The sequence below is a fragment of the Serinus canaria genome, chromosome 1 (assembly GCF_022539315.1).
Source record: "Serinus canaria isolate serCan28SL12 chromosome 1, serCan2020, whole genome shotgun sequence".
Classification (NCBI taxonomy): Eukaryota; Metazoa; Chordata; class Aves; order Passeriformes; family Fringillidae; genus Serinus; species Serinus canaria.
In genome coordinates this window covers 86,950,611-86,964,114 of record NC_066313.1, presented here as the reverse complement: position 1 = coordinate 86,964,114, position 13,504 = coordinate 86,950,611, and the positions used below count along the sequence as shown (strand labels likewise).

The 13,504-nt window shown below is 38.5% G+C and overlaps 1 protein-coding gene across 1 annotated transcript in view; it reads right to left on the bottom strand.

Annotated features, from left to right (window-relative positions):
• The window catches only part of LOC115484868 (opsin-3-like), a 50,310-nt gene extending 39,329 nt beyond the window's left edge, over positions 1-10,981 (bottom strand). The window contains 2 exon segments of the mRNA XM_030234884.2: positions 10,646-10,861; positions 10,864-10,981. Of these exon segments, the coding sequence (XP_030090744.2) occupies positions 10,646-10,861; positions 10,864-10,981 (334 nt within the window).
• Positions 10,982-13,504: the final 2,523 nt, after the last annotated feature.

The following is a 13,504-nucleotide window of genomic DNA, read 5'->3' as shown; positions in this document are numbered from 1 at the left end:
GGGTTAAACCTACTTGGATTTTCAAACAACTTTGACTAGCCCAAAGGCTTTTAAGGATAGTAAGCTGCCATGCAATAACAGAAATCTTTATGTGAAAGAATAATTAAATAGAGGTAGGAAATAAAAAACAGGAGAAAAAAATTAGTTTTCTTAGTGGAAACTGTGGACAGCAAAGTTCCCCACACATCTGTCCAAGGCCTTGGGCTATTCATCATATTAACAATCGATCTGGAAAAGATGGGGAAAGATGAAAAGTTTTCTGATCATACTACACAGAATAACTCAAAATCTACAAAAACTGCCTGTGAAGTACTGCAGCACAGCCACATGAATTGGAGCCATCAAGCATATAAGATACAGTACTGATGTAAACTGCCATATGAAGAAAACAGACCTGGCTTTAAATACACAGCAATTGTTTCTGTCTTACTGCTCTGCAAAGCGAGTTATGATAGAGAACTTTAAACAAACCACTTCCACTAAGCACCAATGCTCAGCAACATTTAGAAAAGCAAACATCAGGACTTATTAGAACAGGAAAACAGAGAAAAGAAAGACAAAAGGTGAACAGGGAAACATTATTTAGTGTTTCCTAAAATAAGAAGGTTTTCAAATTAAATCATCAGATTGCAGACTCAGAATAAACAAACTGGAGAAGGTACTTCTCTTTGCATAGTACATAGTTAATAAGTGGAATTCCTTTATATATTATATTGTGCATACCAAAATTTTGCAGGTTTCCTGAGAGCAAGTGGAATGGGAGATAAACACAGGAAGACCTATTAGATTCAAAAGTACTGCTTCATGGAAGATAGGTGTTCATACACCACAAATCACAGGCTGTGGTACTACATATTGTAAAAATATCATTGGATGCTGAAAATTATCCCAGCTTTAAGTTTAGTATTCTAGAAGAATAGCTAGGCAAAATACTTTGATTGGCATATACTTGATATCTATACAAAAAACACTTTGCAAGGCATAACTTATTGAAATGATAAGAAAAATCAATTACAGCACAGTAAGAAGCTAATACCTGCTTGTATCTGATATCAGTATTTCTTTTCCAAAGGTCTGAATGCCACTACCCTAAAAAAGATATTAACTTGTAAAATTCTTACTCATTCTCAAATTCCTTGTTAAACACTACTTGGTGCACTGACCTATAGAGAAAAACTGCTCCATGAAGCAAACCAGATGGTGATATGCTACTATGTACTGCTCTTATCTCAGTGTATATTAAGCTAAGGCTTTATCTTGCCTCATAACCTGCTTTCTACCCATTAGAAGAAGTCTATTTAAATTCTGACTGGCATATTTATCTGGCAGCCTTTCATCCTACTCCTGTGATGTGGTCTTTGCCTCTCTCAATGATATTAAATAGAAACACATTTTCAGTTCTGAGAAGTACACATAGCAAAGCAATCCTCAGCAAGATCATGCAGCCACTGCTGGACCTTGTCCCTCTTGCACTGCCACATGTTTTTTTTTTCTCTGAAAATTGAACAGCATAAAAACAGTGCAAAATTTCAAAGTTTGGATAAATTAGGGCAAACTGCTGTGATTTGTTACAAAGAATTACATGGAGAAGATTTACTTGGTGCACCATAGTCAGTGTACAGAACATATTGAAAAATATACAAAAATGCCACATACATACTCCACTCTTTCACTGAGAGACAGAATTTGTAACTTGCCCTCACTATCATATTAACTCCTACCCTAGAACTGTCTCTAATTAACTCCTGCTGAACCCGCTCTGAGGCAGACAGGGATGGCCATCAGCCTCCCATGCAGTGCTTGCTCTGCTGCCAGCAGTGGAGGGGAGAGCAGTGCCTGCCCTGCTCTGCCTTGGGCTGCCTGCTGTGCAGTGCCCAAACAGCTTAACAGTTTGCCTAATTTCATTAGGGTGATTAAACAGTCAGTCTAAAGAGGTCCCCTGGTAACTCCACAAACAGCCTGAACGCAGGACAAAAATAACCCCCAATCTGTAAATCTGGCAAACAATAATGCTTCAGTGTGCACATGCACATAAGGGTTAAGTCTAAACATTGTGCATCCTAAAAATCTCATAAGGTCAAGTTAAACAGAATTATCTATGGTTTTGTAAAATTTATACCACTTCTTAGATGAAAGCAAATCTTGCCAGATGTTAATGTGTTATTCCAGTATTCAGAGGTCTATACTAGACTCAGACAACTCTCAGATATTAAGCAACAAAATGCCATATAAGTGAATTAACTAATGGTTTTGAATTTTTGAAATTACCAAAGTCCTAAGCTAAGCAAAATTTTATATAGCTTTTATTTGTAAAGATGATCTATTCCTTATGAAATTTTTGTCTTCTTTTTGTTACCTTGTTTTCTGATAGTCGCTTGGTCCTGAACAAATTTCTACTGTTACAAATCTCTACAAAAATAATTCAACATAAAGAAGTTTCCTTTTTTTTGATTCATCTGAAGCCTGTTGACTTTGATTCATTCTTGCCATAGTTATCTACTATTTCTGCTCTTAATTGCATTAGTGAAACCAATAGAAACAAAGAATAGGAGCAGGGAAAAGAAACAATAGAAGATATAATTGAAAAACAACACTATAAAATTAGAATGTCTGCCTCTAATAAAACACTGAAAAATAGATGCAAAGATTTACAGCTTAGCCCAGTGAGTCCCTAGCCTTCTGCTTTTTGGCTGCTATACTTTCTTAAGAAACAGCAGAAGTTTGTATCTGACCACAGGACAAGACTGCACTTCATCATATCGGAATATTTGAATTAGGCTTAAGAAACTACAAATAGGAGAAGTAACATAATTTACAACATGCTGGGAAGACTTGCTGGCAGAAATAGCCCAGAGCAATTGAGCCTGATGCTGACAGCTGGCACCAGAAACCTTCAGCTGGAGCAGGTGAAGTCTGGTATAATAGTAGAAAAGATGGTACCCAGGTGACCTTGATTAGAGGCATTACCATCCAGACACGGAGAGATGCCTGGGGAGTCAAGCAGCCCCAAGAATCTGAGGTTTCACCCTTGCATGGGGTGATCCCGTGATTGCATCCCCTGATCCTCGCTGGGCCAGCACAACATGGAGGGGAGAGAGGGGCAAACAGGTCCCATACTGCTCAAGAAGGAAAGCACAGGGACATTTCACAGAAATGGGATGGGGGCACGTCATGGGGGTGAAATGTCTACTCAGAGTGGAACTCTTCACGTTTGCCGTCTGCAGATTCCAAATGTTCCCCCTGCCTGCATCAATTATGGGAGAGTCTACAGCAGACAGAGGTAATTTTGAGTTAGTTTTGAAAAAACCCGAACAACCCATAACAAAACCAAATCCACAAATCTCCCAGTACTGGGAGGCATTTGGATTATTTAAGAAGTGAATAATGTTAGCTGAGAAATCCACAGAAGCAATTAAGTGGTCTGCAACTCAGTAGAGACTGTAGTTTATTGACGTTACTGAATCCTCAATTTCAGAAGCAGTTTCTTAGTTAGTGTTGAAATGTAGAAAATCACAAATGTAAACAGAATAGTTTCAGCTTTCAAATAAACTCATGTTCCTTTTTTAACATCAGCACACTAATTCAATAAAATTATTTTCTCACTTAATACACTTTTAAAATTAGAAACATAGCAGAAACACTAATATAAAAAATCCCCAAGCAATAGGAAACAGAATACAAACCCTAATAGCTACTTTTAAGTATGAAGTATTTGCCACAGCTGAGGGGAAAAAAGAACTTTATAGTTATCACCTATTATTGTGTCATTATTTGGAACTATGCCAATGGTTCTGTAACCTTTTTATCACTGAAAAGACTGTAAATTTCATTTGCTTACTGGATTGGAAGACTCTGCTTAAATGCTTCCTAAAAAGAAAAAGATATAGAAAAATAATGTCTTGAGTTAAGAAATAGTCCTTAGATATATAACTTGAATGTGAACACCCAAAGATAATACTCTCTCTCTGGCATACTTCAGGAGCTAAAAAGAAAGCTTAAAAGTTTTCCAAAAAATACTGAATTCTGTTCAGATGTGTCAGCATGTGGATGGTCTTAACAGTTCCTAGATATTATTAAACACTTAATTAAAAAACATTATTTAATAGCCCTTCACGAGCAAAGTCCATTGCTTTCTAATGTGGTTTTATCTTGACTGAATATTGCTTATTTACTGGCCTCTATTTTATTTCATTATACCCACTGGAGGACCAAAAAGCCAGCTACATTTTTATGACATATTTTTTCACATGCATGTGACCTGACTAGCAAAAGAGCTGGATTCTACTTTTTCCTAAATTAAAAGAAAGCCAACATAGCCATTAAAAGAAAGCCAGCCTTGTCTGAGTTAATGCCATGACCCAGGATTAGGAAAAAGGGCCTGGAAATATCAACGATTAAACTTGAACTCTGATAGAAATGCTGTTTCATTATCTCCAGCAGGGCTTATAGCCATGACCTTTTAGACTCAATTCACCATCAGGATAATTCTGCAAGAAATCCAACATGGTCTTTGCCTTTAAACTCCTGTTTGAGGTGTCCATGTGAACTGACGCTGTTTGTATATTTCTTTGCATAAAGTCTCCACCATTCTGCAAAGTGTCCATAACACAGAACCAAAAGTAAGCAACTGTGCTGCAGGATGGCTGCCCAATTAAAAGGATCAAACACCTGCAGAAATCTGTAGTCACCTGCACATGCACAGAAACAGACTTTGGGCATGAGCAGAACAGTTTTTTGCATTGACAGCTGACATCTGTACACAAAAAATGCCAAAGGGGTGATCAATTTCCTTACAGAATTCTTTCGTTCTTCTGTCCCCATTTTCAGGGACACATACACACAAACTGTTGTCCATTCTTCACTGTTATTATTCCTGCATGTTTTTTGATCTTTTCTTTTGTACAAGCATTAGGAAAACAGACTCTAGATTCCTGATCATACAACAAAACATGTCAGAAAACATTAAGGATGGCAGCTAAGGGAAAAAATGTTTCCATCTCCATGTGGCTGCCTGCGCCAACTGAGGGTACGTGAGGAGGTTTTCAGAGCACTCTCCAGCTCCTGTTTGAGCCATTGCTTGAATTTCTGCAGTGATGAAAGATGAGAGAGGGGAGGAGGAGGGAAGTGTAGGGGTTCTTAACCACAGGATCTTAAACACTGTTAGCATCAACAGCTATAGTCTATAACACCTTGTAAATGGGTAAATTGAATGATACTGTCCTGCTTTTCAGCTAGAGTAGAGTTAATTTCTTCTCAGTAGCTCTCATAGTACTATGTTTTCTGTTCAGAATGAGAATGGGGTTGATAACACACTGATATTTTGGGGGTTTTTGCTAGATGGTGTTTATCCTAGGTCAAGGACTTTTTTTTTCCTTGTCTCGTGGTCTGCTAGTGAGGAGGTATACAAATGAAACTGTGAGGGAGCATAGCTGGATCAGGTGACCTAACCAAAGAGATATTCCAGACCACAAAATAACATGCCCAATATATAAGCTGAGAGGAGTTACCCAGAAAGGCAGCTGGTAAGTGTCTGACATTGATCAGCAGGTAGCGAGAAACCACACTGCGCACAAATTTTTTCCCCTCTTATATTGTCATCATTGTTATTGTTTACCATTAGCATTTCACTTTATCTTCAATTATTAAACTGTCCTTATCTCAACAAAAAATTTTGCTTTGATTCTCCTCTCCTTTCCACAGGGAGAAGAGAGGAGGGCTTGAGCAAGGGGCTGCACAGTGTTTCGCCTCCAGCCCAGCACACATCTTGGGTGATACTCTGCCATTAGCAAGGCAAAACTTTCTCTTATCTCAAGAAGGTGTTAAAGTGCCTACCAGAGTGAAGTCTCTGATTTCAGGAATAACATTCAAAGTAAGACTTAAGGCCTTCCATTTTCACTTTCTTTTTCAAGGCATGATTCCTTCTTTATCATTTTTTCCAAAATTTTTGCCCAAGTTGTCTCCCTGCTTTAAGCACGTAAATTGAATGCAGAAGTCAAGTACTCATGCTCAACAAATTACCTGCAGAAAGAGCTGACAGCATTTTCCCTACATTATGAAATTGGGATTGTAAAATTGGTAAGAGGACTGGGACACCTCTTCATGGAAACACATCTTAAAAATGCTCACTCTTTCACAACTAATTTAGGCGATTTCAACTTTGTACAGTGTTTAATGAATATTTGAATTGGAAATTCCTGGAAACATCCTGGAAGAAGATACTGAAGTAGGGAGGGAACTAGAAGCAAAAGTAAGAAAATTAGAGGAAGAAAAAAGAAGAAATTAACATCCCATTTTTGAGGGGCCTTTTATGATTTCATAGAGGTACAGAGCAGGGATCTACCCCTGAGTTTGGGTTCCTTGCATAGTCCATGGAGATAGAGGGTGCAGGGAGGACATCTCTTATATCTCCCTGAAGAGAACACCTCAGATATGTTGAACAGTGTTCATGCTGGCAGTACACATTTGGTTTTCTATTGATTATAAAAAAGCCTTGGGGATTGGAAAATGTCTGGTTCTAGTCAGACGATTCCCATCTGTCTCTAAGGGGTTGAGCATTTCATTTTTTCCAATGTAAGTATGGCCTTGAGAAGTGTTTTTAATAATATACCCTTACATTATTGATTAGTTATTTAAATAAAAAAGGTATAGCAGGCTAACTTCCAGTTCTCTAAAGAAGATATGCCAAAAGAGGAATTCAGATTACATATCTTCTTAATAACTACTTTTCTGTCTTTGTTTACTATAAAAATTGAATGCATATCAGGTGCTGGAAATTACATAGAAAAATTCAGGATAAACTGTCAATTGTTACACTGTATCAAAATAACTAAATCTGTCTAGGTCATGACAGCATTTTCTTTTTTTTTTTTTTTTTTTAGATAAAGGGACTGCAGGGACTGCAAACACTTTTGACTTTTTCCCATGAGTTAGACACTGTTTTTCTCCCTCTGTTTGAACCAGTGGATTATTTCTGATACTGACCAATTACTGAGGAAAGCTTGCATGGGTCACCATGACTGTATGACTGCAGGCATACAGAGTCTGTGCATCTCAAACAGAGAATGTTTTCAGGGTCTGTTGCAGAACTATGTTTTCCTAAGCAATACTGATTAGTTGTGTTTGCTACCAACTTTATTTATAGAAGTATCACCTTTAATGCCACTGGAAAAGTAGCAATCAATGATAAGTAGGCAGGGGAGGAGCTGCTAGGAGTGGTTTTGCACTGGAAGATGAGTACTTGCTGCATCAAAGGTCAGAAAACATCAGATGGCCCCTTGCAGGATCAAGCCAAGTGAGATGGTGTCTTTTTTGTGGAAAGAACCATATCTTTTCACAGAAGAGTTGTTTACTACATCTGAGATCTCAACTGCATCCCATAAACAGAGAGTTTCCAGTATGTCAGAAGTTAGTGCTCTAAATGTAAGTACCTTAGTTTAAGGCAGTAAATCTAAGACAAGGTAAAATACTAAGAAAATTATTTGTTTAAGGTCACGAGGCAGCTGAACTTTAAAGCAAAATCATGAGCAGCTCCATTTCTCATTCATTGTGTTCTCTGGCAGTTTACAAGGGAATAAATTGATAACTGCTTTAATATGACTGAAAAGATTATCTACCCACCAAGTTGAGTACAGGGTTTCTAAAAAGATAAAATTCCTCCTTTAGGTATGACCTTGAGTTATCAATGGACATTAGGACACATCTACATGCCTTACTTCAGTTCAAATAGGACTGTAGCCTTCTGCTGCACCCAGGACTGACAGGATGCTGTGTGGGAAGACACAGACGTCAAGTCACACAGCTTTCGTATGACATGGGCATCTCTGGCTCCTCTAGAATAGTGATGTTCTTCTACCCAACACTGATCAGAATTCATTTTTTACAATGAAATATTGGAAGCAACTTCTCAACCAAGCTGCCACGACCATGAAGGTTAGGAAAGACAAAAACGGCCACATAAAAACAAGAGTTAAGAGTTCAACAGGCACAAAAATTTCCCTGCTAGTAATGTGCCTTGGAACTTTTCCAGCATTCGAATCTAGTGTTGGGTTTCTGTAGCCAGAGACAGCTTTGTCTTTCTCATATGTATCAATCTACTTAATATTTAATCCTGATATGACATGGCATAGAGTAGGGATTCTAAAAATGAGTCATCCAGGAGTCATCTGAGCTCAAATTCTGCCTGTCCTACATGTTTGGGAAGTTTACATTAGTGCAAATATCTTGAGAAAAGACAAATATTTTCTGAAAGTTTGCAACTGTCTGGAGATTTGAAATGTTTAATAAGGCACTGTGCAGAGATTACATGTGAGATGGTCAAAACTGCAAGACAAACCAAATCTTTGGATGGCATATCACTTCCTGTGTATGTGGTCTCTATGGGAGTGCCTTAAAAATAATACACTTTTCCTAAATTAAAATCTAATGCTTAGTAATTTCATTATATATTTAACCACCCTTTTTTCACCTTGCCTGCAAAGTTTACTGATAGTTCAGCTGTGAAAATAGATTCCATCCCTGTGTCACTTTCCATGTTTGCTTAAATGTACTACCATGAGCCTGTTGAACCGTGATGAAGTGGTAATGGCAGCAAATTTTAAAGTGTAATGGCAGCAAATTTTAAAAATCCATCCATTTCCCCAACTCAGTGACATGTGCAATTTCCACTGCAGTGACCTACTTAACAGAGCTGCAATCAAGGACGAGCACCAAGGTAAAATCATTTACTCTGGGAACAGACCATGCTGTTGCTCCTTTAACTCCACTCCTGGTGCTTCCCCAAATCAAGACCAAACAGCTTATACTTCCATAGCAGATCTCAGAGTATTTAATTTTCTCCTTAAATTCCCTATTACATGCTTATTGATCAGCATCTGCACTTCCCATTAGCTTCCAAACTTTTTGCTTTCCACATATGGTTTGAAATCACAAAGCAGACTTTGGGATAGAAGCAAGTAAATAAACCAAAAAACCACACTTTGCCCATAATTTTTCTCCACTGTGCCCATGGCAACCCCCTGGTAGTTATTCTTGGGTAATGGTTTTTCAGTGCCTGGGGCAGGCAATAGATTGCCTGGTAAACAGCTTACTCAATTTCCCACCAAGTGACATCAACATACACGGCACTGTCAATACTGCTTGAACACCCACCTCTTTCCCCTCCTCCCTCTTCAAATGTTATTCCCCCCTCCAACTGGTAAATAATAAAAAGAAAGCTCAAAGTATGGAGAAAAAAAAAGCAGTCCTGAATTCTTTCTGCCTGAGAAAACTACTTACAGAAATACTGGAATATATAAAACACACAAAAATGGAAATAAAATCTGGAAAAAGACATGTCATTCTGTTCAGCACAGACCAAACTGAAAACAACCTACCAAAGCAAGCCAAGGTACTATTGACCATAAGGTCTATTTTTGGATGGCCAAAGTGCTCTTATGTTACACAGCATTCCTAACTCCTGAGACTTCACTTTGGGAAAAGCAGCAGTTTCCCAGAGGAAGCTGCCAGGAGGAGTTAACGGTCATGAGTGGAACACACATTTGAGGAAGGGACAGGTACCAGAGACCACACCACTGGAAGTAGCAAGGAGTTTATAATTCAGGTAGAGAACATGTGTTTGAATTCACCACCTGATTTTATATCAAGAGCTGTGGGAGCACTTCTTGGGTCAAAGGGCCTACACAAGACGTGTTGCAATCCAGGGTGGGAAAAGAGCCAGGAATCTGTTTGTCCTGTCCTCGTGGCCTGGAGGCACCAAAGCAAGGATGCAGAGCAAGAGGGAGCTGTGCCAAGTCCCCTGATCTGGGTTAGATAAGGATCACATCTAGAAATGCACCCACAGGCCAGTTCATGCTTTAGTGGATCTTTGAATGAATGTATCAAAGGGTCACTGCTTGGTGATGGAACAGGCATCTTCAAGCAACAGACCTCATCCTTGGAGGGATGAAGACTGTCCTCTGACTGTTCATTGCCCTTTATATTCTTTCAATAATTAAAAGAATCCAGTTACAGCACTTACATCTAGCAGTGCAAAAGATGGTTGCAAAAAAATTTCATCTGGAGAGGAGAACAACACCGAATACTTTTCCCGTCACTTCTGACAAATCTATTCCTTCAACTTAATTTTCTACTGAAGCTGCAAGCCTGCAAGTCTAAAATAAATATTTTGCTTTACAGAACAGAAATCATCTGATGATAAGAACTCACTATCTGGGACATGAGTAATTCATACTATAGATTAAGAGATAATTAAAGGAGGCTTTGTTCATGACAGAACAAAGGAAGGGACCTGCAGCTAAGCAATGGCACAGATTTTCCTAAAAAAGAGGGAAGTATTATATATGTTCATACACTTAATCAAACTCTATTCAGTGGCTGACTTTTTTTAGAGTTCATTTTCAGCTCTTAAGAAATAAGTAATTTTGAAGAATGAGATACATTAGGAAATATTTATTAGATCTATGTTAATCTTTCATAAAGTCTTTTTTTAAAATGTTTTAAACTATGCAGGTCACTTGTGCTTGACCATAACAAGGCAATTAAAGTATCTTTCTGTTCACCACAGAAGAGCATTTAGCTCCCTAATCACATTGCTTAGTGCATCAGTGCTAAAAAGAAGAATAGTAAAGAATCATCATTGAACTCTTACCAAAGCAGGAATTGACAAAGCCATACCACCTACAAGCATGGTCCCCTCCAATCCATTTTCCACGGATGTTGGATGCAAAACTGAGGGTGGTGCCCGAGATGCACACTAACATGTCACTGACACTGATGTTCAGTAGAAGCATGTTGACTGGGTTACGCAGGGTTTTGAACTTGCAGAAGAGGATGAGGACAATCAAGTTATTCAAGAAACCAAAAACAAGATTAATCCAAGAAAAACAGCCACTACTGTGTGCCCACTTCGTGAGAGTCCAGCCCTTGGCTCAACAGGATGTGCAGGTGCACCAAAGCTCAGGTTATACATCCAAGTATGGTTCATTTTGGACTTTGTCATGGATCAGTGAGGGCACAGATGCTGGGTGCCCTTTGCTGAAGCAGTTTCCCAGAAGTCATTCCATCACAGATGAAATCGTCTCAGGAGCCTTGTGATCTTTGCTCAGATGAGATGGTTACACAGGTATGAAACACTGTATCACAGCACAGGACTATTTTCCTGTAGGGTGTCTTTCCAGGGGTCTGCTCTGCAGTAAATTCAGGGCAACAGAACCAAGAGAACAATCACCTCAAATTCATCTTTCTTGTTCAAACCTAGGATAATATTAGATGATCTTTTCTGATGTTCAGAGTGGAAGGTATCTTAAAAAGATGCTTCAGCATGGTCTCCTCCTTCAGAGTAGATGGACAGCCCTATCAATGGCAGCTACCTTCCTTTCCTCTGACAATGGGTGTCTTTCTGAAAATACAGAAAAAACAAATGGTTAAAACCAAACAACTTTTTCCACACAAAAACCAAAAAATAGGTACATCATTTACTAACAGTTCCTCCTGTTTTGAAGTGTAACAAATATCTCTCATTCTTTTCAGTTTTTACTCTGATTTTTACCAGAAACATCAGTTTGTTTCCTCGGATGTTTTAAGCAATTTTTCCCTAGCTCACAGTTTAGCATAGAGAAGGTCGTTTGCACCTTCCTAGCAAAGTTCCTCACGTGAGAAAATGCATGCTGAAACATACATTTTGCATTAGCTTCCCAGAGGAAGAACTCTGTCTTCCTCCACATTAAGTCAATCTACACCAAGTGAAGTTTCATTCTTGGCTTGGCTTTAATTAAAATGATGACAAATTTAGGAGGAGAAGGTATTTCTTTACCCAGAAAGAAAAATATCAAATGCTGTCCCTCAAGTTCTCATGTGCACACAAAGGTTTCCAGATCTGTGATAACGAGATCACTCCTCCCACATTTACCAGTGAACAGATGTCTTCCTTTATTATTTACAAAGCAGCCAGACACCCAAAGCCCCACATGTCTCCTATCACAGGCATAAATTTTACCCACATGGAGTGAATACATTGCTTGTGTGTTTTGTGAAACAATAGTGTTTACTGTGAATTCACAACTACATAGCCTACCTTCTCTGTGGTTGCAGGCAAATCCTGCACAGAATTTTCCATAAAAATGGAGATGTGTGTATATGTATATATATGAATTTCCACTCCTCAGTGCAAAATACATGATAGCCATAGCTTGCTGGACTAAAAAAATTTGAAAGCTTCTCTTTCATGTGTCATATACTGCTAGAATGATTGCATGTCAAAATGGAGCATCTCCTATATTACTCCTAACTGTTGTTTTGTGGAAATTGTCTTGTAGAAAAACATGTATTTAGCAATTGCAAAATTGCGAGTTCAGTTGACTGAAGATTCAGAGTTTGCTTTGTGTCATGATAAGAATTTAGAATAAGTATTTTGTCTTTCTATTCTCTACTTTCACAAATTCACTGTGCTAAATGTTACAGTGATTTTAAAGTCTAACATATACATACTGTCTTAAGGTTTTTTTCTGGTGAGCAAATTATGTACACTTCACAGACCTTCTACTGTTTGGTCATTGAGAATCTGAAACACTGATACTTTCTGATTTTTTCCTCCCCCTTTAGGAGGTACATGATGATTTATGTTGGAAAGGGTCCCAGGTAGCATATCTAAGAGACAGAAAATTTTAAGTCCTCTTCCTACAATTTTGGAAAAAAAAAATCTCCTACCCAGTTCTGGTTGCAGGTTATAGAAGGAAACTAACTGGGTCATAGAAGGAAACTAACTGGGTCTAACCATCAATATACTCTAAATTGTATATAGTGTTTAAAAGAACCAAGTGAAAACTTAGTGGAACAAAACCCAAATCTTACAAATACTCTTCTGAGCATTTCTCCTATGCAAACAGGCTGAGAGAGTTGGGGCTGTTCAGCCTGGAGAAGAGTAAACTCTGGAGAGACCTTGTTGCAGCTTTTCAGTACCTAAAGGGGATTTTAGAAAAATGGGGAGAAACTTCTTAGCAGAGCCTGTAGCAAAGGGATAAAGGTTTAAAACTAAAGGATGGTCAGTTTAGGGTCATTAATGAAGAAGTTTTTTATGACAAGGTGGGGTGAAACACTGGAACAGTTTGCCCAGAGGGGTGTTAGATGCTCATCCCTGGAAGTGTAGGAAGTGAGATTGGACACGGCTGTGAACAACCTGATTGAGTTGAAGATGTCCTTGCTTATTGCAGGGGGGTTATACCAGATCACCTTTAAATGTCTGTTCCAACACAAATTATCCCATGATTAAAAATTTAGCTCAAAATATAAATAATAAATTGTAGGTATATTATACAGGCATCCTGCATTCTTAAAAACATATCAAGAGTTCATATTTATAGTATTTATAAATGGACATTTACTCCCTGGATGGGACTCAGCTATCTAAAATTAGCAGTGTGACACCAGGTGTGGTGGTGTCAGATCAGGTGTGCAGGCACAGCCTGGTGTCCAGGTCATTTCTCCACTGACCACCAGTCACACAGCTTTA